Source organism: Panulirus ornatus, chromosome 9 (assembly GCF_036320965.1).
Source record: "Panulirus ornatus isolate Po-2019 chromosome 9, ASM3632096v1, whole genome shotgun sequence".
Taxonomy (NCBI): Eukaryota; Metazoa; Arthropoda; class Malacostraca; order Decapoda; family Palinuridae; genus Panulirus; species Panulirus ornatus.
This window is the reverse complement of record NC_092232.1, coordinates 12,293,998-12,321,289: the sequence shown is the minus strand read 5'-3', so window position 1 is coordinate 12,321,289 and position 27,292 is coordinate 12,293,998. Positions and strand designations below refer to the sequence as shown.

Below are 27,292 nucleotides of genomic sequence, written 5' to 3'. Positions count from 1 at the left end.
TAGGAGGTAGACACTAACTGGTGCCTAGTATGGCTGCTGGGAGGTAGACACTAGCTGGTGTCTAGTGTGGCTGCTGGGAGGTAGACACTAGCTGGTGCCTAGTGTGGCTGCTGGGAGGTAAACACGAGCTGGTGCCTAGTGTGGCTGCTGGGAGGTAAACACTAGCTGGTGCCTAGTGTGGTAGCTGGGAGGTAGACACTAGCTGGTGTCTAGTATGGCTGCTGGGAGGTAGACACTAGCTGGTGCCTAGTGTGGTAGCTGGGAGGTAGACACTAGCTGGTGCCTAGTGTGGTAGCTGGGAGGTAGACACTAGCTGGTGCCTAGTATGGCTGCTGGGAGGTAGACACTAGCTGGTGCCTAGTATGGCTGCTGGGAGGTAGACACTAGCTGGTGCCCAGTGTAGCAGCTAGGAGGAAGACACATACTGGTACCTACACTGGTAGGTGGGAGGTGGTCACCGGCCGGCTCGAGGGCTAACATCTAACATCTTTAAACGTATTCCATTATTTAGGTTCTCATGGCCTGGTAAAGGTCAGCCCCAGGCCTCTTTCACCACACACACGGTCATACGCACGGACACACATCCACTCCCCCAACCCCCCAACCCCCTTGCTGGATGCTTAGATTAAGCCTGATTGGACCTACCTACCATCTCCACACAAGTGCGTCTGCCTCCACCGAATCTGATTTTGATATACAAATTAAAACTTTGCCGGTAAATCACTGAAGCTTACTATGATAGAGGAGCGGTTGCCTCAGTGTAAACCATGGGCCACGGTCCCTGACGGTTGGAGTCGTGACCCACCCTGCTGATCACAGGAGCTGTGCCCCACCCAACTGATCACAGGAGCTGTAACCCACCCAGCTGACCACAGGAACCCCATATTTTTCCTTGAGGGTCAGAGGGGCGATCGCCTGACCGACATCCATCACCACAATCTCCTTGTGCAAACCAGTGGTGTACACATACGAAAATTACCCTAGACTTACTACTACTGTGAATGTCATAAACAATCCATGAACAACTGCATAGCTAAGCAAGCAAATACCTTAATTTCTCCACGGTTATGTGTATGTCAAGTACTATAATACTATACCACAATCAACGTGAAAATATTCGTTACTAAAATGTTCGCCATTAAGTACAGAATATACGTCAACAAAGTGTTACTGCAGTTCAGCAAGTATGCAACTTTATGTTCGCCATTAAATACATAATCTATGTCAACAAAGTACTACTGCAATGCAGCCAATACGTAACTTTACATCACTTAATGTTCACCATTAAATACATAATCGATACTACTACTATTCAACAAATATGTAACTATACTTAATGTTCAATGAATCACCACTAAATGTATTCTGTATTAACCATAAAATCATCTGCTGAGCAAAACTTCCTGTACCATTAATGTAGACAGACGCAACGCATGTGAGTATCCAGCCCGACCCAAGTTGATCCTAAGCTGTTTTGCGATCAATTAACTAGTCACTATTAAGACCCCCAATCATATAATTCCTCAAAGGTGCATTTTCAGCAGAATGGCTGCTTGAATTCAATAAACTTATTCATCTATTTGTTATAAACTACACACACACACACACACACACACACACACACACACACGCGCGCGCGCGCGCGCGCGTACATACGAACTTTAAGAAATGCCATATCAGTGTTACAGGCTTGCAGTTTTGCTACAGTTTTCGGATTCAGCAGCTGTAAACTCTCCGGATGGGAGCAACGACATCAATGTGCGTCTGGAAGAGAGTCAGGCCGACACAAACGTGCTAATACACTATTCTTCACACCAGCAAGCCTTTTCCTGGCAGGTAGCCGGGTGACCATAACAACACTGGGACTGACGCACGACAGACCTAATCACTGCATACCAGAGGTAATGAAGCGAGTCACTGGCACTCAAGTGGAGACAAGTGGCTGCAGGGAGGATGTCCACTCCATTAATCTCTCATTACGTATCTCACACACAATCTACCTCCCCCACTCACACTAACCTGGCAGATACCCCAACACAAAGAGGTGGGGCTTCAACGAACAACGACCTTCTTGTCTAATAACCATAATAAAGAGAGAAGTTAATGTAAAGTTTCTCATGATAACCATGTGGCTAATTAATTGTGTGGCTACTAGTATGTCCTTAAGAGTCACCGTCCACTCACCTGTAAAGCGACACCAGGATAAATGTACAAGCGTCTCGTATGCGAACCTGAACCCTTCCCATTACGGGGAAAGGGTGACCTTGGGTGTTAGGCAGGGGAAAGGGGTACCTTATGGGGTAGGCGAGGAAAACGGGAAAACCTGAGCGGTAGTTTGAGATGAAGTATGTCATGAGGGACTAAGGGAAGGAGATCTTGGGGAACTAAAAGGATGGAGAGGGCATTTTAGGCTTGAGGAAACTGATGGAAACCTTGTGGCTAAGAGGAAGAAGCTTGACAAGTCAGGTATTAATATGAGGGATCTGGAGAGCCACAGGAAGGGGATCCTTCAGGCGTTATAGTGAAGGAGGAACTACGAGGTTAGGATAGGGTAGTCTTGTGGGGAAGGGGCAAGGAAAGAGAGGGGGGGGGGGGGTATCCTGGTGGGCTGCCAGGAATGGGTGGCCTAATGGCGACGAGGGTGTGAGGCCCTGGGATAGGTAGAGGAGAAGAACCTTTATGGAAGGAGGCTGGGATACCCTGAGGAGGGGTTACAGAACGAGAGCGCTGACGAGGTCAACATCTGGCAGGGACGAGCGGCCCAACTTTGGACTCGGGAGTATAAATATAGGGGGCGTGGCTCCCCGGCAAAAATACTGCTGTTGGGAAGAGCTGACATAGATGGGTGCGTGTTCCTACCACGCCCAGAAGGGCCACGCCCCTGTCCGGACACCAGTGCACACACACACACACACACACACACACACACACACTCACACGTCCGGTAGGGTAGGAATAAGACACTAACTCGTACAGTCACAGACACAGACTTTCATTTTCTTAGATTTTACCAAAGACATTCAGCTACGGCGTGAAACTATTCCTCACAGTCAGCCTCTAACTTACTTAATAATGACTCAAACTAACATAATATACATAGATGAACGATAATGATCAAGGAAGGATATGGGGAAGGGTTCGAATCCCCCTTTTCAGACAAAAATAGGCACCTGTAACCCTCTGTGTATGAAAAACATAATTATAATTGAGACCGACCTTGTCAGAAACCACAATTCACAATTGCTTTAACCCCCCCCCCCTTTTTTTTTGATATATTTCAGTCTTCCAAAACGTTTCAAATCGTGTATATGTTGTTTAACCCGTAAAAAGTTTTAATGACATTTATAGCAGCACTCTACCGTAAAATTTTATTTCAACGATCTATGTTTTTCTAGTATCAAATGAATTATCGTGAATAACACATTTTTGTATCAAGTTACACCGTGAGTGACTGATGACTTTCTACAGTATTCAGGGGAATAACAGGTGTGCATCGTACCCATCAAGTGCTTATCTATACACATCAGATCTCACCAGACAGTGTACATAAGTAATAGAGTAAAATGAATATACAGGCCAACCCTTCTGAAAATCCTGGCTGCTCACTTTATCTTAACGTAGCTTCGTCACAACCTTACAATGTCATGTATACCTGACATACTAAATCGACTAAACCAGTGAGACATTCAGTCCTATCTTCTTGTTCATGGAGGACGCCTGTAAAACATTACGTAACGTTTCCTAACATTTTAGCTGTGGGTGATAAATACGTCAGTCACTTATCTGAAACCCCCATTATAACAAACTTCGGTGTTTCTAAAGTCCAGAATCATGGGGCAGAGTTCACTACTGATAATATAATTCCAAGAAATATTCAACGTGCATGACATGACCATGCATACCCATGAGTCCTGTGATCTCACGGATATGGGTATGTTAAGTCCTCGTCATGCAGTGTGAACACTTACTCTTGAGTTATCGGTCACATCCTGCCTGGCATAACCGACTTGTGAACTACTCTATATAATACCCCACACACCTTAATCTTTCCACAGATGATATTCAAATAAAGGAAGAAAGAGTAAAATCGTAACCAATAACTTGGGTTGAGAACCAAATCCTAACTAGAGAAAGATACTACACAAGTGTCACTCAGTGTATGGCTGGCCAACCAATGTCGTCGCCTCCATAACCTGGTCTGGGGGACTAGGATGTCATGTTGTTCCTCTGATCAGCTAGGCTGTGCGCGGCAACAGTCCACAGCGACACACTCACTACCTGGCTGATCAAGTATTGGTTTCATGATTATTTTTTTTCTCTCCCATTATTTCGCCAGCCCGATAAGGTCCACACCTCGCACTTTTAAATATCTTTTCTGAAGTATTTCAACAAATGAATATTTTGTCGGTGATGTTTTACGTCTTCATGACTGTCATGCTAACAGGAAATAAATGTTGTACGTACACTGTAGGAACATATATTACACAAGTTTCAATTTGAAATTATCATACGTCTCCTGTCTGCATCCGACACGATTCCGTTTTGAATTTTAACCGTTATCACAAGAGTCCATTACCGGCAGACAGTGGAGGCCAGGGGTGTTCCCTGCACAATTTCTGTCACGGAAACTTCGCCCAACATGAAGGGTGATGTTAGTTAACCAAGTGTTGTATACGGCATGGAGAGTATGTGTGATTGAACCAAAGTCATCATTAATTTTTGTTCCTTCGTCTTACAGGTCCTCAAGATCCAGTCAGATATATTAATCAAAATAGTCTACGGTTATGTTGTGGGTGTTGTGATCGTTGTGGGTAAGGTCATCATACAATAATCACTGTGAAATGTCTGCCATCTCTCTTCCGGCATCTAATGATGGTTGTTGTCTCGGGTATTAAGTATTTCCTAAACTTTCCCTCAATTCCTAGGACCCTACACTAGCTCTTGACCCTCCTCCTCAACCTCAGTTCCACTCCTGAACCCACTACCTCACTACCACTCCTCACCTCCACACAGGAACTCTATCTTTCCCTACCCCCAGTCTTGTCTCCTCACAACCTCTCACTTCTCACCATCCCTCCTCTTTCTCCCTACCCCCAGCCTTGTCTCCTCACTACCTCTCACTTCTCACCATCCCTCCTCTCTCTCCCCACCATAATCTTAGAACCTCACTCATCAATCCCATCAACCTCCTACCTTTCCTCTCTCTCTCTCTCTCCCTCTCCTCACCTCAGTTCTTACCACTTCACCTCATCATGAGCCTGCTCCTCACCACCCTCCTCCTGCCACCCAAGCCTCCTCATACCCTCACCACGAACTCTGACTTCCATATCTCAGTCCATCACTTCCCCACTTCCATTCCCGTCAACTCCTCAACACCCCTCACCTCCCTCCATATTTCAGCCCCACCCTCCCCCCCTCACTCCTCCCCACCTCTAACTCCTCCACCTCACCATTTCCGTCTCCCTTTCCCAACTGCTCCCATTCCCTTCACCCTACGAGCCCCTCCCTTATGCCCGCGCCTCCCCTACTAAATGCCAGCTCTGGCTTAATCAACGACTAATTAAGATAACCAGGCAGCAGCAGCGACGGCTCGAGAGCCTCCTCATGGCCTAACAGAAGATAATGAAGCATTAAATCCCCAAAAGTGAGAAGAAATAAAGTGGACAGTGACAGACCGGAGATACAAGACGAAGCATCAACTCACTTCGGAAAAATGTTGGCTTTGGCGTTGTTAAGAAGTGAAGTTTATTACCAAAAGCGACACCAGGATGGTGCTACCCTCTGTACAAGGCGAGGGCCATTAATAATATAAATCAACTGAGGAGGAAATTCTTTACTCAGTAAGATAACACAGAAAAAACTGCGCCACGCTGGCAGGCAGCGAGGGAGAGGGTGAGGGGGGGAACCAATTAGCGGGCCAGGAGGAGGGGACGGAGGCACAAGGGGTCAGGATGGGAGGAGGATCATCCGTCTACCTTGGCATGCTTCAGGAGTTCTTCTCTAACCCCGCTGCCCGGTGGTCACTATGCTCTGGGTCTCTTCAACTCAAGACTCCCAGAACCTGCTCCTGCTCCGCCTCCCTCAGTATCCTGTGTTACGGACAGTGTCTCAGGATATCCAGCAATGACCATCCTGAACTCGACTGTCTTTCCAGTTATTTCCACTTTCCTCTCCTCACCCTATATGATCTGGTGTTCCTACTCTTCGGCTGCATCTCTCAATTTCCTTTCCCGTCTTTAGACTGAAGCTCTTATGTGTGTATAGATACAACAGAAGTACAGCCATGGGGTATGTGTGTGTGTGTGTGTGTGTGTGTGTGTGTGTGTGTGTGTGTGTGTGTGTGTGTGTGTGAAGACACAGCAACACAAATGTAAAGCTCTCTCCCTGTACGACACAATCACACACACACACACACACACACACACACACACACACACTCACACAATCTTTTATCTATTCCAATAATTATAACTAACGCAGGACCCCTTCCTTTGAAAGAAATCCTGGAGTTCCATTTCGAACATAACCACCCTCCCCCGCACAACCCTGTCAAAAGCCCATGCCTCGCATTCATATAATATCGTTGAGACTAATATTCCTTTATACATAACCATATCTACCCTATCACATACCGTTCTCTATACGCACATTGGTCAGTGCTCCTAGAAGCTTCACCCCTCCATACTCCCCTCCTGCGGTACGTCCTAAAAGAAGGAACACAAGGAGACAAACAAGGACTCTTTCCAAGGTGTAGTCGCCTGTTCTTGACGCCACCTCGCTCAAGCGGGAATTGGCGAACATGTATAACATATATATATATATATATATATATATATATATATATATATATATATATATATATATATATATATATATATATACACACGTATGTATGTGTGTGTGTGTGTGTGAGAGAGAGAGAGAGAGAGAGAGAGAGAGAGAGAGAGAGAGAGAGAGAGAGAGAGAGAGAGAGAGAGAGAGAGAGAGAGAGAGTATCCCATCGACACTAATGGCTGAGTGGGAGCATATGGCTGCCCCGTGAAAATATGTGTATGGCTGCCAGATCAGTAATTCGTGGGGGCCGGTCGACGGGTGGGCTGGGTGCCAAGGTCCCCAGGATTAGTGCCCGTCCCTTCCCCTGCTCCCTCACCACTTGCCTTCCCACACCACCCCCCGGCCAAGTGGCCGCCCACCATGCTCTCTCACCACTCGCCCTCCCCCCTGGCAAGTGTCTGCCCACCCTGCTCCCTTACCACTTCCCTCCTCCCCCCCCGGCAAGTGGCCGTTCCCTCCACCACCTCTGCTCCCTCACCACTCACCTCTCCCCTGGCTAGTGGCCGCCCACCCTACTCCCTCACCACACTCCTCCCCCTGGCAAGAAGCCACCCATCCTGCTCCCTCGCCACACACACACACACACACCCACACCTCCCCCTAACAACTCATCCTGAGCCATCTAGTCTTCCTCTTGGCCTCAAGCTCTGCATTACGCAGTTTTGGGACCTGGATATCTACACTACTTTCTCTTACTGTATCAAGTAGACTTTTAAGCAGACGTCTTATTTCAGCCAGTACCCGTGGCCACACCCCCACACTGGTACTGGATGACCGTGGAGAACTGTGCGGCGGCCTCATGAGGCAGCACAATTAACTGCAAAAAGTGTGCGTCGTGAGAGGACGTCAGGGGAAGACAAAGAAGCTCCTACTTTACTGGTCCCGCGGGCCGCCGCCACACCATCCCTCCTCCCTTCACAATAAGTAGATTGCACCACAAGCAATCTCGTTAAGTGCCATATGCGGTGCAACTGTTGAAGGCAAGGCGTGGGCGGGGCCAGCCAGGAGTGGGTTTGGTCATGGGCGTGGGCGTGGCAGGAAGCACAACGAGTGGAGGGGGGGCCATTATATTCCTTTTTTATAGCATCATGACCGGGGGGGGGGGAAAAAAACGCCCTTAATCGTGGCCATCTTGGATAAAATGAAAAATAACGCAAATGAGAGAGAGAATATGAAATAATCACACTTAAATGTTTACACACCTGACTCGTATGGGTGGAAAGCGTATTAAGGAGAGAAACACCTGACTCGTATGGGTGGAAAGCGTATAAAAGGAGAGAAACACCTGACTCGTATGGGTGGAAAGCGTATAAAAGGAGAGAAAAAGATAAAGAATGAAGATGATCTCACAAACTGGCTGTTCGAGGTAAGGGAGGGGTGCCTTACGGGGTCAGTCCTCACCATCTCCACCGACATTACGGAGGACGTCAGTGTGTCGTGTGCTGTGGCTGAAAATAGGTGGCCGAAACAAACCCTGCATCAGAGAAGAGAGAGAGAGAGAGAGAGAGAGAGAGAGAGAGAGAGAGAGAGAGAGAGAGAGAGAGAGAGAGAGAGAGAGAGCAACATGTTGGTAAGGTGACAGGCTTTAGATTCCACTTTGGCTAAAAGAGTGGAGCAAAGGGAAGAACCATCCCAGGTCTTTTCTTTTTTTTTAAAACAAATGAGACGGTATCTCTCTCTCTCTCTCTCTCTCTCTCTCTCTCTCTCTCTATATATATATATATATATATATATATATATATATATATATATATATATATATATATATATATATATATAATAGCATCCACCTCCCCATGCCTTCAGTCTCGGAGTGGATGAACAGCTGCTTTGACTGTGGACCGACTGCCGCAACCCAAGATTTTCGAACCTATGCGCTCAACCCTGGGCGGCCCTTGAATGGGTCACGGTCAAACCCGTCAGCCCGTACACCGGGGAGGCCCATAGCAGATATGCCAGCAGTACCCAATGCACGAGGCACGTGAGCTGGGCAGGACGCAAGAGGGCGGGGGGGAGTGGCCAGCCGAGTGAGTATATAAAAATGCAGGTGGGTGTGGCAAGATGTACGTGGGCGTGGCCACTGATGGAGGCTGCTGGTGGTAGGAAGCGACATTCTATATCTAAAGGCGATGATGGACACGAAAAGTAATATTCTCTTTTCTTTACCAGGTAAAAAGTGGCCAAGACTCTTCCTCCTTGTAATACACATAGCGTGAAGCCCCACACCTGTGGTAAGGCTTCTCCACACAGCCTGAGCCACGCGCTGGTCCTCCCTCATGGTAATACCTCGTCCTATGCGTATACGCTCTTATCTTTTTACAAACACACACACACACACACACACACACACACACACCACGGTCTCTCTCTCTCTCTCTCTCTCTCTCTCTCTCTCTCTCTCTCTCTCTCTCTCTCTCTCCTCCCTCCCCATCACTCCATTCCATTCTCACACCGCCGCCCCTGTCCCTCGCGGCCACGCCCCAGCATTGCCCTTAATATTTCCCAGTACCAGGGACAACGTACGCCAAGGCAACTGAATGACACCCACTGTATAGCATGTACCGCTAATCCATTCCACCACCAACACTGCCATCATCACCACTACTACCACTACTACTACTACCACCATCACTACTGCTACTACCACCGCCACTACTACAACCACTACTACTACTACCATCACCACTACTACTACTACCACCACCACTAGTACTACTACTACCGTAACTATGTTTGGAACTGGGTTACTAAGGCTGTGGAAGCGACTTTATTCCTTATTTGTCCAATGAATTCTTGTGGTCTTGCATTAGGTGGCTTTATAGAGAAGGGGACAATAACCAAGTTAAACCCTTCAATATTATCAACTAACACACTTCTACCATATCATTTGTGGAATTCAGAAGCTCAGATGTCAATAAACCATCTCCTCTCCTCCGTCACACCTATAGAGGTTGTGATATGGAACGCCATTCCTGCTGTCTATGTCATGGCTGCAAGTTATTCAGTTCCATTCGGTAAACGACTTACAAATGCACTTTTGTTAATTTTGTGTCATTCAAGTCCTGTATGAAGGCATAACTCCTGTACTTACGTATGTATAAAGTATGTAACATTTCATATTGGCGAATTATCATAGCATTCTATTGTTTTCCAAGATCTTGCTCTGTTCTCACACCTTCAGTGGATGGGTCCCCTGTGTGCCTGCCAGCAAGCTTCCTCGTCACTGTGTACAGGTTAGCCAGGGTCGTAGCTTCTTCCCCTGACAGTCCTCCCACCCCCTTCCTTCCTTGTTGCCATGTCTGAGTCTAAATAATTTGTCTGGGCGTCAGGCAGGTCCCCTTTTCCTCGATTTCAATATGAGGTGAACTTTGTACGTTTTGAGGATTGTGGAACTCTCTCTCTCTCTCTCTCTCTCTCTCTCTCTCTCTCTCTCTCTCTCTCTCTCTCTCTCGGGACAAGCCTCACACTACTGGAGACGACAGTGTCTTCCCCCTCACCTATAATCTCTGGATGATAGAATTCAAATGGTTCCTAGAAGGCGTAGTGAAGACGACGAGTTTGTAGTGAAGGGGAGGGAGTGGTGAAGATGTACGTTGGCCAAGAACAGAAGAGAGAGAGAGAGAGAGAGAGAGAGAGAGAGAGAGAGAGAGAGAGAGAGAGAGAGAGAGTGAATCTGGGCTTCTTTGATCTGACCATCACTATGATCCGAGGGAGGTTCAAGGCCGACCGAAGATGATAATAGTAATAATAATAATAATAATAATAATAATAATAATAATAATAATAATAATAACAATAACAATAATAATAATAATAATAATAACAATAATAATAACAACAACAACAACAACAATAATAATAATAATAATAATAATAATAGAAGAGGGAGACCAAATTGGAGGTGGAAAGATGGAGTGAAAAAGATTTTGTGTGATCGGGGCCTGAACATGCAGGAGGGTGAAAGGAGGGCAAGGAATAGAGTGAATTGGAGCGATGTGGTATACAGGGGTTGACGTGCTGTCAGTGGAGTGAATCAAGGCATGTGAAGCGTCTGGGGTAAACCATGGAAAGCGGTGTAGGTATGTATATTTGCGTGTGTGGACGTGTGTATGTACATGTGTATGGGGGGGGGGGGGGTTGGGCCATTTCTTTCGTCTGTTTCCTTGCGCTACCTCGTAAACGCGGGAGACAGCGACAAAGTATAAAAAAAAAAAAAAAAAAAAAATAATAATAATGGTGCATCAGGAGTATTTATGAACATGTCGAAGACTTTTAATATCTTTCCGAGGCTCATTGTTTTCTCCCCTCCCTCTCAGCCTTCCTTCCACGAACTACCAAAGCCGGCAGTAGGAATTATCCCAGGTTATCCCCGCGTTATTATTATAAGTCCTCTTGTTTGTGACAAAATCCACCTCCCTCCCTCCCTTCTCCACAAACAACACCCACGATTCCCCTCCTCCCGAACAAAGAAATATGAACATATTGCAGTTATCAAGCAGCATAATTATAAAAGTACTCATTTTATTCATATACATATTTTTTAATATGTGAATTATAAACTTCTGGATACGTGAGAGGCATGTCATATAACCCTGGTACACTGGGTAGGATAGTTCATGTAAGGTTGTTCAGTTCACTCGTTGATTTACAGCAGTCAACGTCCAAGAAGGTCACATCAAAGCATACGAGGTTAGATTATATCGGTTTGATTAGGAGTAGGTGACCTTAGATTAGTCTACATTTGGTCAGCTGAGGTGACATTATGGAAGGTTAGACCAGGTCAGGTTATGTTACTTTACTTCAGACCAGGTCAGGTTATGTCATCTTTACACCAGGTCAAGTTATCTTTACACCACGTAAGGTTATGTCATCTTGTATTACGTCAGGTGGGGGAAGAGCAGTTACAGCCATCTGGCGGCGGTGGTGCAGGTTCAAAGCAGTAACCCCTTAACTACGACGGTACGACCCTTGACCACGACGTTACGACCCTTGACCACGAACACGCGACCCTTAACAACGACGGTACAATCCCTGGGTACGATGGTTCCTGCCACCGACCTGAATCGAAGTCAAAGATCCAGCCACTTTACCCCCTGGATCCGTCCTGCTGAACAGTTTAAGGATATTCTGTTCAAGATAACGACCTTGAACATCGCCAGTGAAGGAGTGCTGTGCGACGGAGGGAGCAGCCATCCCCCTCCCCACTACATGAATATTTACTGTTCCAATATCGTCCACATTTCGAACCACTGTGCTCAAATTCTTTGCACCTGGCCTCGAGTGCGGACGCCACCACAGTGACACAAGAACAGCAATGGCCAACACCTTGAGAGACCAAGGCTTCGCGCTGGTCCCCAGCGGAGTGGGGCTTCCTTGCGCTAACACCAGCACGACCCACACACTTCCGCCACGTCTGAGACACTCCACATCCACACAAAATGTGTAATACTAAGTCTACACAGCAGATAACACAATATAAAGACAAATTACTACAGTCAGTATATGAAAAAAACTATTCACATCAATAAAGTTTACCTACGTAAGACATTGTTCTCAATTACTGACACCAAATGGACAGCATATAAGACAGGGCAACTTGTTGCTCTGCCGTCCACACCACACTCCCCACAAGGTTCTGATGCTCGTTCATAATTCCTGGAGACGTGTTGACATTTCCGGCAGGCGTAGCGGGGAGGGTCAGGGATGCACACACGGGGAGGGCCAGGGGTGCACATACGGGGAGGGTCAGGGGTGCACACACGGGGAGGGCCAGGGGTGCACACTTGGGGAGGGTCAGGGATGCACACATGGGAAGCGTCAGGGTGTGGGATGCACCGTGTGCAGGGTGAGATGTAGGGCTCAGCATTTACCTTCATGAATATGTAAAACACCTGACACTTGCTTCCTACACAAATTGTCCAAGTATAATAAACACACACACACACACACACACACACACACACACACACACACACACATATATATATATATATATATATATATATATATATATATATATATATATATATCCTTACATTTCAACTATATCCAAAGGGAGTTTCATCTGGGGAGGCATTTTAAGATTTTTCTACACACTGTCTTCAGCACCTTACAATACAACACCTTTGGATGGTAAAGTTTTATAAACGAAAACTCAGAAAACTAGTGACGTAAGATATCTTCAACTGAACCAACACAGTGACGATCCCAGCGAGTATAGCTGGTGCTGGGAGGAGGAGTCTGCGGCCACTGCCGCCCGCGTTTCACTACCACACCACCACCAAACACAGGCCGACTCCCTCCCAACACACACAATACATCTACCATGGATTTTCACGAACACCACAATCAAGTTTCTAACCAACACAACAGTCCTGGTCCCTGACCAACACACCGTTCCAGGTCCTTGGCCAACACAACAATACAGACCCCTGACCAACTCAACAGCCTAAGCCTGTTATGGACCAGACTAGACAATATCACTGCCGCCTCTTTCAATATTCCCTGACTCGCTTTCGTACTCGTGTCCCTGTCTCCTCATTTCTCTCCTTCTGGAAACTCATACAGACACATCGTAGCCAGGACTCTTAAACAAAGGTAAATCCTTCCACGCGAAATCCAGTATCAACTCCCTGTGGGATTCTACATGACAGATCATTTTCCCTTTTCTCTTCTGACAATGTAGGAGGAAAACCACACAGTTCAGAGGAAGTGGTAGCCCTGGAGAGCGAAGTAACCACTGGGGAGGACCAGGGTATCCCTCCAGCCACTAATGCGGTAGTGGTGTACCACTAACTACCTGCCACTTGTGATCCCCAGCGACATCCCTCCTCAGGAGGTACACGTGCCTCCTCACCTGGGATGGGGGCTGGGAATAAACACCACCCGACGTCAACAATACAACCGGAGGATGCAAGGTCTCCTCGGCCACAGGCACAACGTCATGTAAACAGAGAAAAGTCTTATCTTTAGATAGAAATATTTTCTGAAGTACCGTCAACAGTAGAGTCTCTTAGAAAGCCTCAGCTCCACGGCTTCGTGTCAATATATTCTGATGACCCCACTCAGTATCAACCGGCAGCAAAATCTACCACAAGACAAACCGTAATAATCACACGTCCAGAGAGGCTATCATCACCACCCACCTGCATCATGGTTAACTTCAAACAGTCAATCCCTCGCAAGGACGAGGCCATCTGGGGCAGCGAAGTTGACACCAACATCTGCTGCGGTGCTGAAAGTCAAAGGCTTAAGGATCAGCCTTCCATGGAGACGTAATGCCTCACACACAGCAGAGAGAAACCTTGTCCCTGTCCAGGTCCCTCCGTCAGAGCTCTGGTATGCTGGTCTCTTCCTCTGAAGGTTGTGGTGGTTACCCCTCCTCCTCACACTTTACTCCCCCCCCCCCACGTCACTACTGCATTACCCCCCCACCATACTTCCCACTCACTCCCAGGTACCCACCCTCCACTACTGACTCCCTCACCAGGCACCTCCTAACAAAGGAAAGCAAAACCCCATCACTGTAATGAGTTTCTGTTTCCTATCCCACACCTGCCTCTCTCCCATCACTGGTGATCCCTCCCCTACACCTGCCTCTCTCCTACCACTGGTGCTCTGACTCCCACACCTGCCTCTCTCCCACCACTGGTGCTCTGACTCGCACACCTGCTTTGCTCCCGTCACTGATGATACCGCCCCCACACATGCCTCTCTCCCACCACAGATGATCCCGCCCTAACACCTGCCTCTCCCATCACTGGCGGTCCTACTCCCACACCTGCCTCTCTCCCACCATTGGTGCTCCCGGACATACACCTTCCAGACCTGCATCCTCTAGCCCCTCACCCATCAGCCACGCACCCTCGAGCCCAGCATTTAGCCCAGACACCTCCTTGTCCTCTCCTCTGCCATACCTTCTACTAAGCCCTGGCTTCCTACCTCCCATAGGTCTGTTTATGACCCGTTATGTTTACATCAAGAATGGTCTATCACCATTCGTTTCCTCTACAGCCCCACCCCTATCACTGACCTTCCTTAACCCACAGCCACTCTCTCTCTCTCTCTCTCTCTCTCTCTCTCTCTCTCTCTCTCTCTCTCTCTCTCTCTCTCTCTCACACACACATACAACTACCTCTCGCTGCTCTCACTCTTAAATTCACTTATCTAATCTTAAACACCAATAAACGGAGGTCCCCTTCCCTTCCTCAATGCCCCGTATCCACAATAAGGAAAATAACTACAACCCTTAGCAAAAGTGATATATAAAGATTCCCTCACGTTAACATCTATCTACATCCTGGCAGACAAATACATAATTCCCGTGACTTAAGTAGATCGTGGTACACACAACAAAACCCTCAGAATACTATTGTGCCCTATACAGTAGGAAGACCTAGGTAGGGGAGGTCTGCCCTAGGCAGTGACAAACCATAAAAATATTCCTTGTCCTTAAGCAGTGGACTGCAGTAGTGAGCGTTAAGAGGTGAATACTACGTACAAGTCGGGGAGAGTCATGGCCAGTGACATGTAGCAGTCACTGGTACGGGGAAGTCAGCCCTAGCCACTGGTCTGGGGCTCATTTTAAGCAGGAGTAGATCCGAAAGGCAAAGTCAGTCGTATCCACAGGTCAGTCACGACAGATAACCAGTCCGAATCCGAGGTCAGCAGCAGGACGCCATGACCAGTGGTCATGTCATTCTGACGACCCTCCTTAGACCTGATCAGCAGAAATCAAGGTTTAACTATCCGATATATGTAGATATCAGCCCGGCGCTGACTAGTCAGCCGTCAGCAGTGGTCAGAAGAGATGGACGGAGCCTGACATCTGGCGTGCCACACACCTGACCATCAGGACTGGCGTCACACCTGCCACTGACCAAGGAACTCGGTCGACCCTCTTGCATGAGGGTCGTGTGGCCAACACTCACGGCCTCCAACACACTCGACCCTCCCTAACAGAGGTATCACACAGACAGACAGACAGAGAGACAGACAGACAGACACACACACACAAACACACACACACACACACACACACACACACACACACACACACACACACAGGTGGCTGCCTTGCACAGGCCAGGGGAGGCCTCCTACCCACATTCTAACACTATCACAAACCTTTCCTGCCTTGAACAGTACGGTGTGTACACCTGGCTCGGTGCCGGGGTCTGCTCCTTCCCCCTTCCTTACCGTAACCACTTAATGCCTTGCCTCTCCAGCAGCTACTTAAAGATAATTATATATTGATCTCCCTCCAATCAAGGTCTGCCTCCATTACGTTCCGTCGTCGGTCGGATGTCACCACTTACGACAAGTTCAGATCCTGGTCTCCCCTCCCGCAGCTCTTCCTGCCTCCCCCCCCCCCACCCCGATCCCTGCACCCTCCACCCACGTGGCCAAAGACCGCATCATCTCGCCAACGTATCATTTCCCAAGCTCTTAACTCAACCAGCGATTCATTTCACCAATTTTGTCAGCGCTTCACCTCCCGTATCTTGCCTAGCGCCTCATCTTGCCAACCCAGGCTTCGCCAGCACTTCCCAGGCACACCCACCGATTAACCTTCGTGTGTTTACGATGGTTTGTGGAGCATTACGAGCTGATTTGGTTTCGTAGGGAACAACAGATGTAATCCACCTCAAATAACCATTATTCATCATCCAGAAGACACAATGCACCATAATATCGGCCAGCATCATTATCTCCTCCCATCCCGTGGTACCACTAATCTCCATCTGCCCAACAGCGTCTGGCCACCGCCGCTTGTTAACTAAACTGATATAATCATCCTCTTCGTCTGTATTCGAAGACGGGACGAGTGGCCGCCCTAGGCAACCTGCTACCAACAATGGACCTCTCCCTATCTCTCTCCCTCACCCCACAACATCCTAGTGCCTCTCTAGCCCACCTCCTGCGCCCTGTCTCTCTCCCTCTCTCTCCCTCCCTCACCCCACAACATCCTTTTCCCTCTCTAGCCTACCTCCCGCCCTGTGCCAGTCATCCCTGCCACCTCTGACCAGTGGGCGAGGCATCAACAGCGGGTATTTTCTCTCACACGTAATCCCGCATCTTGCATGTTACTGCCCCCTCCTCCTCTCTCCTCTCTCGGCTGACGTACAAGCCCTCTTACCATCCACCGGCACCTCGTCTAACGCAGGGACTCGGACACCGTCTGACACATGAAGACAAATCCTTCACGTCTGTCCCGTTCGTCTGACGACATGAACGACGACGATGGAAGCAGTGTGGCAGCGAGGGTGAGGTCGTGGGGCGCCAGCCAGCCAGCAAGCCATCAACTCTGCCAACGGCCCCGTTACCAGCGACTAATCATCAGCCATCAACCATTCAGCAACCAGCCAATCAGCCGCCAACTTCTCCAGAGCAGGGGAGCCATCTGCCGCGTCTACACAACACTTGATTGACTAGCAACAATTCCAGACTCCCTCCCCCCCAAGCTCGTCACTACCCGGCCCGCCTCCCTCCTTCTCCGCTGGAGAGCCATAATCAAAAGGTAATCACTGATGATGGGAACGACCCGTCAGCCCTCCCCAGAACTTCATCTTAACTTGGATTTATCTAAAAATTATTTTCTTTTTCACGTACTTGTTTCAACTACGTATATACGATATGTTTGTTAACTCCTTGTGCCCTACACTGTTGACAATGTCTAGTTTAACACCAGGACGAAGAAGTATATCATGATTTACAACAAGAGCATCAGGTCATGCCACAGTAACACCCGAAGCATCAGGTCATGCCACAGTAACACCCGAAGCATCAGGTCATGCCACAGTAACACCCGGAACATCAGGTCATGCCACAGTAACACCCGAAGCATCAGGTCATGCCACAGTAACACCCGAAACATCAGGTCATGCCACATTAACACCCTAAGTATCAGGTCATGCCACAGTAACACCCGGAACATCAGGTCATGCCACAGTAACACCCTAAGCATCAGGTCATGCCACAGTAACACCCTAAGCATCAGGTCATGCCACAGTAACACCCGGAGCATCAGGTCATGCCACAGTAACACCCGGAACATCAGGTCATGCCACAGTAACACCCTAAACATAAGGTCATGCCACAGTAACACCCGAAACATCAGGTCATGCCACATTAACACCCTAAGCATCAGGTCATGCCACAGTAACACCCGAAGCATCAGGTCATGCCACATTAACACCCTAAGCATCAGGTCATGCCACAGTAACACCCTAAACATCAGGTCATACCAAAGTAACACCCTAAGCATCAGGTCACAGAGTAACACCCTAAGCATCAGGTCATGCCACAGTAACATCCTAAGCATCAGGTCATGCCAAAGTGATCTAATAACTGAAGACTTCAATATAAACTTCCGTCGTCCGCTAAAGCTTAAAACTTAAGACCGGCAGATGGCGCGAGGAGGACGGAGGCATCACCTCCCAGGGAAGCTGAAGGCAACGTTGTAACACGCGTCTTTGTAAGGCGTCTAGCGCCAGCATCACCACCGGGTCTTCGGGGAGGCTGGGGCGGCTAACACAGCAGGAGGGAGCACCACCTCTGCTCCGTGGGCTGATAAGTCCCTCAGGGAAGCAAGAAAGTTCCTTACAAACTTGTGTAAAGAGTGGTCGTCAGCCTCCGGCCCTCCCTGTCACACACCACCCATCCTCAACCTCCGCCTCATCAACCTTCCTCCTCAGATCCAGCCTTCCTCAACTAGAGACAGACGTCTTCCACGCCAGGCCTCCTTCAATCAAGAGAACTCCACTCCATCTCTACTCCCTACAGTCCAGCCGTGTCCAAGACACACACACACACACACACCACTCGCTCTATCTGCCACATCATATCATCTGAGTCATATTTCCCATCACACTTGCAAGGCTTGAGACACCAAAGGCTAGGCTGATATCCGTGTACGGACTTAGGAAGCGTTGCGCTGCTGAAGAGCAGCACCACCACCACACACTTGATCAACTAAACCACAATTCTCGTTACGATCTGCAGATCCACATCCGTGAGTACGTTGTTCACACATGTTCCTCTCCCAGACTCGTACGAACCTGCCATCTACAACACACCAGTTTTCAGTACCCTCACCTTGTACAAGGATGACACACACATTAACGCATGGAAACTAATTTTTTTCGTGTACACAACATCTTTGGCTGGCATCTATAGGAAACTCCAGAAAAAAGAGGAATGTTTCCGTTGCAAAAAAAAAAAAGAAATAAAAAGTTTAACATTATGAAATTAACGACACTAATTGATTTACCAAGGATAATGAATTTACTTTTACTTCAACAATCGGAAGACAGTGCTACAGTGGGAAACCGAGACACCACAATACGATATTACGAAAAGAAACCAACTTCAAAGCCATCCTTCCCATCTACCCATCTACGTAAATTCCTTTCTATATTTCCATGAATCTTCCAGAACATGAGACTGTCACACAATAATAAATGAAGTACTCCGAGCGCTTCCACTAAACTTGACGAGTGAGCCTCGCTTTATATGGTAAGGAGCTGTCCCTTCCTACATTTCCCTAATCACGTTTCCATTCATCCAGACGGCCATCTTCGGATCCAAGCTTCACACCCGGCAACAACAGGTACAGCAGCACACAACGCAAGCAACAAGCAGTCACAGCAGAGTTCCCGCCCTCGCGTGTTTCCCGGGCCGGCGGCGGTGGTGGTGGTGGTGCTCGGGACGCCGCTCTACGGCTCACCGTGGCAGAGGATAATGCAGCAGCAGCTGCAGTGAGCTGACAAATTAAGAAAAACACAACTGAGCAGCGAACAAACACAGCCAGCAGCAGCAGAAGTATCCACGGCAGAAGCTACAGCAACAGACACAGGCATGAGAAAGAACCAGCAGTAGAGGCAATAGGCAGATAACAGCCCAATTCCCAACTGCTGAAGATTTAATAATAAGGCTGTTACCCCCTCCCCCACCCCGCGCGTAGACGGGGCGTCACAACCATAGAAATGCCCTCATTAATGGCCATGGGAGGCAGCTGTGAGGGCTGGGGATCGTCAGCTGGGGGGGGGGGGGGGGGGGGGGAGGCAGAGGAAGGCGCCGGAGAAGCCCCAGTTTATGGCCTAGAAGTGTGTAAGGTGGCAGGGTCTAGCAGGGGGTGACAAGGAGGGGGGTGACGGAGAATGTCGGTGCTGTGAGGGACTAGGACAGGGAGATGCTAAGGGGGAGAGGAAATAAGAGGACTGGATTGGGAGGTTGGTGAAGACCTAGGGATTAGTATAACGAACGTTAAGGGCCCCACACACACAACAGCGCAAGGAACGTTATGGACCACACACAAGAAACATAAACACTTCACAGGATAAACATCAACGTGCACACTACGCCCTGCAGGTCACCACCACCTTGAACAGCATGGCTGATCAAAGACACCAGACCAGCTGTAATCTGGTCCAAAACAGATCTAACGCTGTTTAGAGGAGTCTTTAAAATCAATAAGAGGTGGAGCCGAAGAAGAAATAAGTTAGATATGGGATAGACAGGGAGGGTGGTAAAGAGGAGAGGCAGAGGCGAGGGACGGAGGAACAGGTCGGGGACCTGAGCGGAGGTACGGGTTAGTGGGAGAGGTACAGACTACAGGAGGAGGTCGGGACTAGATAGGAGAGGTACAGAGGAGGAGGAGGTCGAGACTAGATAAGAGAAATAAGTGCTACAGAGGAAGGTATTTGAGGAGGGAGCCAGAAAAATAACTGGATTAATTTCCAGTCTACCGAAAGGGGAGAGCATATCGACCTTGGCAGAAACCTAAGGGAGAAGAGACTCGGCAAGTGTGTGCAGTGTACGGTGTACTGAAGCGGCGGCACCACATGCGTGACACACACACACACACACACACACACACACACACACACACACACACACACACACACCTCTAAATACACATGTATTGTAAACAAAATCGAAACCACAAATAGATATAAACGAACGTAATAATAAATCTACCTGTATCCTCTCTCCCACTGCTCACCAACCCCAGGCCTGAGGCAATGAACATGTTGAACAACAGATGAACGTTCATCCCAACCTTACCTTAGCATTACTTGAGAGCATTATGGTACAACGTAGCTAGGACTTACCTGTTGCCAGTGCAGTTGCTTGAAGGGGATGGCCAGGGTTGCGGCGAGGGCCACTTGCACCGCCGGCAGTACTATGCCGTAGATCAATGCCATGGGCGTGGACACGGGCGTGAGGGCGTACACCACGAACGTAACGAAGGCGGCGTGCCAGACACCCTGTCCGGCGGTGGGCAGCAGCTGCCACCCGACCCAAGTCCAGGTGTTGGGCAGAGGGAGGCCCAGGGCCACCAGCACGGCTCCCAGTGCCAGAAGCAGGTAGCAGGTCGGCATCAAGTAGGAGTTACGCATGACCCGCGAGTGAAGCAGCACCAGCAGCGCCGCCAGCACTAGCGACAGCGCCAGCAGGGTGATCGGCGCCGGTGCCGCCACCTGAGCGTAGGTGACGTGCAAGGCGGCCAGAAGCAGCGACAGCAGCAGCAGGAGGGCGGAGGCGGCCGCCACGCTGGACTGCTGCAGCTTGAGGGTGTATCGTCGGTACAACTCTTCCAACTCGTCATTTTCAAAACGGTGTTTGTGGCAGAGCCGAGAGAAAGCCACCTTGCGGTGTGGTGTCATGGCCTTCACACTGTGGTCCATTCTGCCGGCCGCACCTCACCACGCCCACGCCCGCCCACCACTGCCCCGCCCGCCCACCGCGCGCCCACACATCACCTGCAATAAAGAGACACATGTTACTATAAACAGTAGACACCTGAAGACCAGCTTCCTATCTAGGGAATCACTGTAAAAAAGAAGCATAACACACGAAATGGATCATGAAGTCCCACTTCCCAGTCCACACCCTCTGGCAAGACTGGCATGAAAGACAGTCACATATCTCTAATGATATTACACCAAAAAAAACTGTACACGTAGCCCAACACTTCATTACCTGCAGGTAATGAAGACATTATGGACTGCCAAAATGGGAGACTCAGCCTCTCACTGGACGAGCGTTTAGAATGTGTTCTGAACAACCAAGGTTTGGAGAGTAGGTAGGCCTACGGTGTTAATTGATCTGAGAAACAACAGTGAAGGTTGGTCCTAGAATGAGCTGCTGAGTGAACCAGCTTTCGAAACCAACATAGGCTACACGTTAGGTCAGGCATGGTACACTCACCCACACTCGTGAAGGTGATACTCGACCAAACAGATATTTGTGTTGTGGCGAACAGAAACACTGAGCGATTTCCATGGTAAGTTGGGCTGTGTGCGAGTCCAGTCCACACGTTCACATAACCATCTCATGAATGCTGCACATAACTAGGACTTCGTTGACTTACACCAATTAACTATTACTTATATTGTCATGTAATGAATGTCGGAGCCTGGCATGTCAATATCAAATTCATAAACAGTCTACTTTACAAACAGTCTCCACAAACTAATTTCTCATTTTATATTTCGTTTCAAACGTCTGACGGCCAAACTTAAAATCCAGGAACTAACAGAAAACGGCTCGGAAAGGCTTCGGTATTTCATGGGTAACTAGCGTATCGAACTCACGCTTATCCACAGGTTCACTAAAGATCTATCATCATTAGTGCCAATGTGATTATCATCATGAAGAGCTCTGGTCACACGTAACATGGCGTCTCTACCATCACCACACCAGCAGAAGGTGGGTAGTGGCGAAGCGGTCCTGAATGTTTATGTCCTGATAATCCAATCACTCGAGTACGACAGTACGACCCTTGGCTATAATGGATTGGCCCTCGACAATGACCCTTTAAGGCTTAACGTAACGTAATATTCAGATGGTTAAGTTGCACAATCATATTCCTACATTATGAAAATTAGTTGTGATGTAATCATATTTCGCCATGACGTTCAGTACACATCAAAAGGATGTATCACCCTGGGTCACACACTACACACCACCATGATCGCCTCATCTACAACACTCACTAAACAACACCTCCCCTCACCCACCGTACCCCTCCTCACCACCAGGCCCTACTCACACGTCACTGGCCCTCTCCCTCCTCCGGCTGTAGATCAAGACTAAGACCTCCCTGTACTGCATGTAGCAATGCACTTCCGGCGGGGAGGACCCCAGGACGCTGTGGTCGCAACTGCTCACGACCTGGCCGGCGGCGGCGGTGGCGGCGGCGGAGTCACCAGAGGCGGCAGTGTACCTGGCAACATCTGCTGCCACCGCAGCCAGGCTGGACGCGGCCATCCCTCTCACGTAACTCGACTTTTGAAGTCGCTAAATCTAGGCACACGTTCACTTGACCACAAGTAAACACACGAATGTCATGTAAAGGAATATTTCGAATACATATATAACACAAACACAAGGCAGGTGTGTGTGTGTGTGTGTGTGTGTGTGTGTGTGTGTGTAAGGGGAGGGTTTTATACCTTTGTAGGTGTTTGGTGCAGAGTAGAAAGTTTCGCGCTGTGCGTAAACATACATCACCAAGGCTCATGTGACGCAACAGTTTGCTGCGTATTACGGTGGTCTACCTAATAGCGGGAGCACAGGAGGAGCCAGCTCTCGAGGGTAGAAATCACATTAATATCTACATTAGATAAGAAATATAACCTCTGCAGCGTTTTGCCCTTCTGTCTGAAGATACAAAAAAAATAAAAAGATGTGCTTAGTAGATCGGTTTTGCTAAAGAAAATTGGTACACTTGAGCATTATTTTCAAGAATGTATCCTTACTGCTTGGGGCCAGATAAAGAGATACGATCAATAACGCTGTCGGATTTTTAAACTGTGTTAATGAGGTTGTTAAAAGTTGTAAATAATGAGCATGGAATATTGTTAATCAATGCCTACCAGAGTACAACCAGCTGCAGGTGGTAACACGGCAATACAGACACCTCACCGTATGTGGCCGTCGTCCCTTTTCTCTTCAGAATGACCATTAGGAATGAAGGGCTTGTGGGGCTATGCGAGGAGGGAATATGAGGCGGTATATGCGATTAGCCAGAGGTGCGTCAGTGAGTGTGGAGACGCCTTCTGTGGAGTGAGAAGAGTAAAGGGGAGCAGGAAGACTCGCTTTGCCAGTGTAAGAGACAACAACAGTTTCGCAAGACTTGAAAAACGTCGGGACGGAAGTACGAGACAAGTGGGTGCAGAAGCTTTGGCCGAAGACCAGAAAACACTAGTCGGTACAACCAACACCTCTCCTACGTACTGGTGACCAATGATGATTCATAACCACCTCCTCATGTCCAGGTGACCTGTGCAGACCCGTTACAACCATCATACGCTAAGACTCCTGAAGGGTGCAGACCACCTCTCATCCTGGTGACCAATGCAGACCACCTCTCACACATACGGATGACCTGTTACAACCACCTCTCCCAGGTCCTGGTGACCCGAGGAGAGCAGGTCCTGGTGGGCGGGTGGGCGGGCCTGCATGCAGGCTCCTTAGCAATAAACTGGGTCAGTAGGGCGTGAGTGGCGGTCATTAGGCAGATGGGTGGGTGGGCCTCGCCCGCCACACACTATTTCCGGACGTCAGTCGTCAGCTTTACTTGTTGACATAGATTTTCCGCCGTCACTGGCCGGGCTCCGGGCGTGCCGCCAGCCGGCTCCCGGGTGCTCTCCGACCGGCCGGCCGGGCGGCCGGCTCCTCACACCACATGCATCACCACCCAGTCCAGCATCAGGAGGAGGAGGAGGAGGATAATGCTCAACACCTGGTAGTGTACCGTGACTGCTGATCACACACTACTTCCATTTTCCTTAACCAGCTACGCCATCAGATGCCCTCCCCTACAGCCGTAAGAAACTTTATTTCGTACATTTTTTTCCCCAGTTTTTCCCTTTTCCACATTTCCTGCACGTTTTTCCTCCTACTGTTGATAATCTTCTGATGGTGAGTTTGTTACCACTCCTGCCCTTGTCCCTCCAACAACCCTCCCCCATCTCAGCTTCGACCCTCTGCCCACCCTTCCAAACCTTCCCTTCCCTTCCGTTTTCCCTTCTTCTTACACTCGCTATCCCTCTTCCTCTTATCTCTTCCAGAGCCCCCACCTCTCCTCCTCCCCCAACTCTACCTACACTTAATCCACTCATGCATCCTCCCCTCTCCTCCCAACCCTCCCCCTCCCTTCTCCGTCGAGTGCCCCCTCCAGCCACCATAGATGGGACCAATTCTCTCGTTCATTAACCGTCCTGGGTGAGACAGAGCGTGTATGTGTGCGCGCGTGTGTGTGTGTGTGTGTGCTCTACCCACTACGAACTTTATATGATTCACACACCACTAGCATATCTCGTCCAAGACCCTAAGACCAAATTTATGTTGTAAATCTCTGTAGCTCCAAGCCAGCTCTTCCTACAATCTTCGGAGAGAGTGTGCCCTGCAGACTCATTTGTGCCGGTAACCCCGGGCAAATATATTGTGTACTTCATGCTCGTCCCTTGTGAGCGGTAGAGCAAAAGGATTGGGAAACTCCTCCACCATCAATCACCCACTCTCTGCTTACTGAAGCCTACACTAGTGGCTTACACACCCGATTTCTATGGACACCTTCACGTGTTAAGACATATGCGTAACGACCATGTAGACCACCACCTTGCTAAAGATGCTTGCTTGCTCTGAGAGGCCCCTGCATCAGACTCGGTCAAACTAGACATGGTTCGCGCCGACAAGCAAACCCGTGGAGAGACTGCTGATAGACCCAGTAGCTGCAGCTCTTATGTCCTATGGTAACTGAAAGGTTAAAGAAAAACCAGAAAGCCACCGAACCTCTGTACTATACTGTAGTTGTCAGAATACACCTAGGTTACAGGGACGTGTGGCACGTCGCGAGAAACCATGATCCTGAATATCCCAAGGGCCGACCCTGTCCTCCACCTTATGTAAACACAAACTAGGGACATTACTACATTAGCGAATGGCCCAAAATCAGTGATCATGGACCATAAATCTTGTTGTCAAATCATGTAACTCACTGTACAGTGTATAACTTATATCCTGTGTTTTCACTCCCTATTATTAATACCCTGACCTTCTGTAAGTAGACATCTGAGATGAAAATTCAGTAACTGAATGTCCCATATATATGTAGGGCATCTTTGACCTTCTGTATGTAATCTGAGATGAACATTCTGTAACTGAATGTCACATATGTAGGGTATCTTTGACCTTCTGTATTACTGTTAACAACACCACCACACTATCTGTACACTGTTTCCTGTTCTAAATGCACTCTAATACTCGCTGCGTATGTCACTTGTTTCTATACATACTGTAACTCTCAAATCATGTACCAGACACTTGCATCCTGTATACGTCATGTGACGTTCTGTGAATGAGTGTCTCACGTTAATGTGCTTTCAATTATACAAATGCCATTAAAACACCATTCCTCCCTGTCTGACGGAACAAGGACCCTCATGGTTCGTACGCCCACTCGGGCCCATCCGTTACCCACTCTCATATGTTGACGTACTGTCCCCACTGTATACGCTGTATACGGGCCTCCATCTACCCGCAGCCATGTACCCTTCGCTCGTACCATCATTGAAATGCTACGTATGTATCAACTCGCAGTAAATATGCGAAATGAAATTAAAAAAAAATCCCAAGTTATCATCACACATCAGTAAACATCACCCTCGCGCATTACCACACATCAAACATCATCCACCCCTCACCGCTACCCTCCCCAGGCCTCACCACACCACACGGGCCAGGACCAGCCAGGCAGGCAGGTCGCAGCCGCTGGCGCCCAGTACAGAGGAGACACTGTTACCAACCAAGACTCCCGTATATATATTTTTTTCCATCAATCCAGCTCATTCCACGAAGCACTGTCAGAGCTACACTCTGGTATTCATTACTACATTCATAATTCACAATGTTAAGCTCCCCGGAGCAATTAAACGTGAAGCAATTCCTTGATTTCAGGTGAAATTGGCAGGTAGTTCACACTGTGTACACACACAAAACACGAGTTCTACCTAAAGCTGACTGTACGTAGCAGGGGGGTTAGAGTACCCACTCCCTACCTTAGACTACCACCTAGACATTCCCCTTGAAGACCCCCCTCCCCACCGCACCCTTCACATCTATGCCCCCTCCCACCTCCCAGTCCCGAGACCACGTCTGTTAAGAACCACACCACACTGACAGCTCTCAGGCTCCAGCACATAAAGCCTCACTGATCATCATCGCCTCATCCTCGATGTACAAATATACTCGTCTCCCACTACGCTCCATGACTCATTTATTAGCTTGTGTTTCTGTACTTATGACTGTCTGTAGTCGGGCGTTGTGGGTGTGTTTGTGTTCATGTGATATTGTCTGTTTGCCTGTTTGTCTGTCTGTTTCACTATCAATACATCCGTTTGTGTGAGCAGTGCCCTACAAAATAACCTACAGGCCTGGGTCCGTGTGTGTG

At 48.6% G+C, this 27,292-nt stretch overlaps 1 protein-coding gene across 6 annotated transcripts in view; it reads right to left on the bottom strand.

The window, feature by feature from the left end:
- Positions 1-27,292, bottom strand: part of LOC139750214 (adenylate cyclase type 1-like) — an 836,862-nt gene that overhangs the window by 395,153 nt on the left and 414,417 nt on the right. For all 6 annotated transcript variants that reach the window (XM_071664687.1, XM_071664693.1, XM_071664690.1 and 3 more), the window contains exon 3: positions 20,949-21,599. In XM_071664687.1, the coding sequence (XP_071520788.1) occupies positions 20,949-21,524 (576 nt within the window). In that variant the 5' untranslated portion in view covers positions 21,525-21,599. The remainder of the gene's footprint in view (positions 1-20,948; positions 21,600-27,292) is intronic.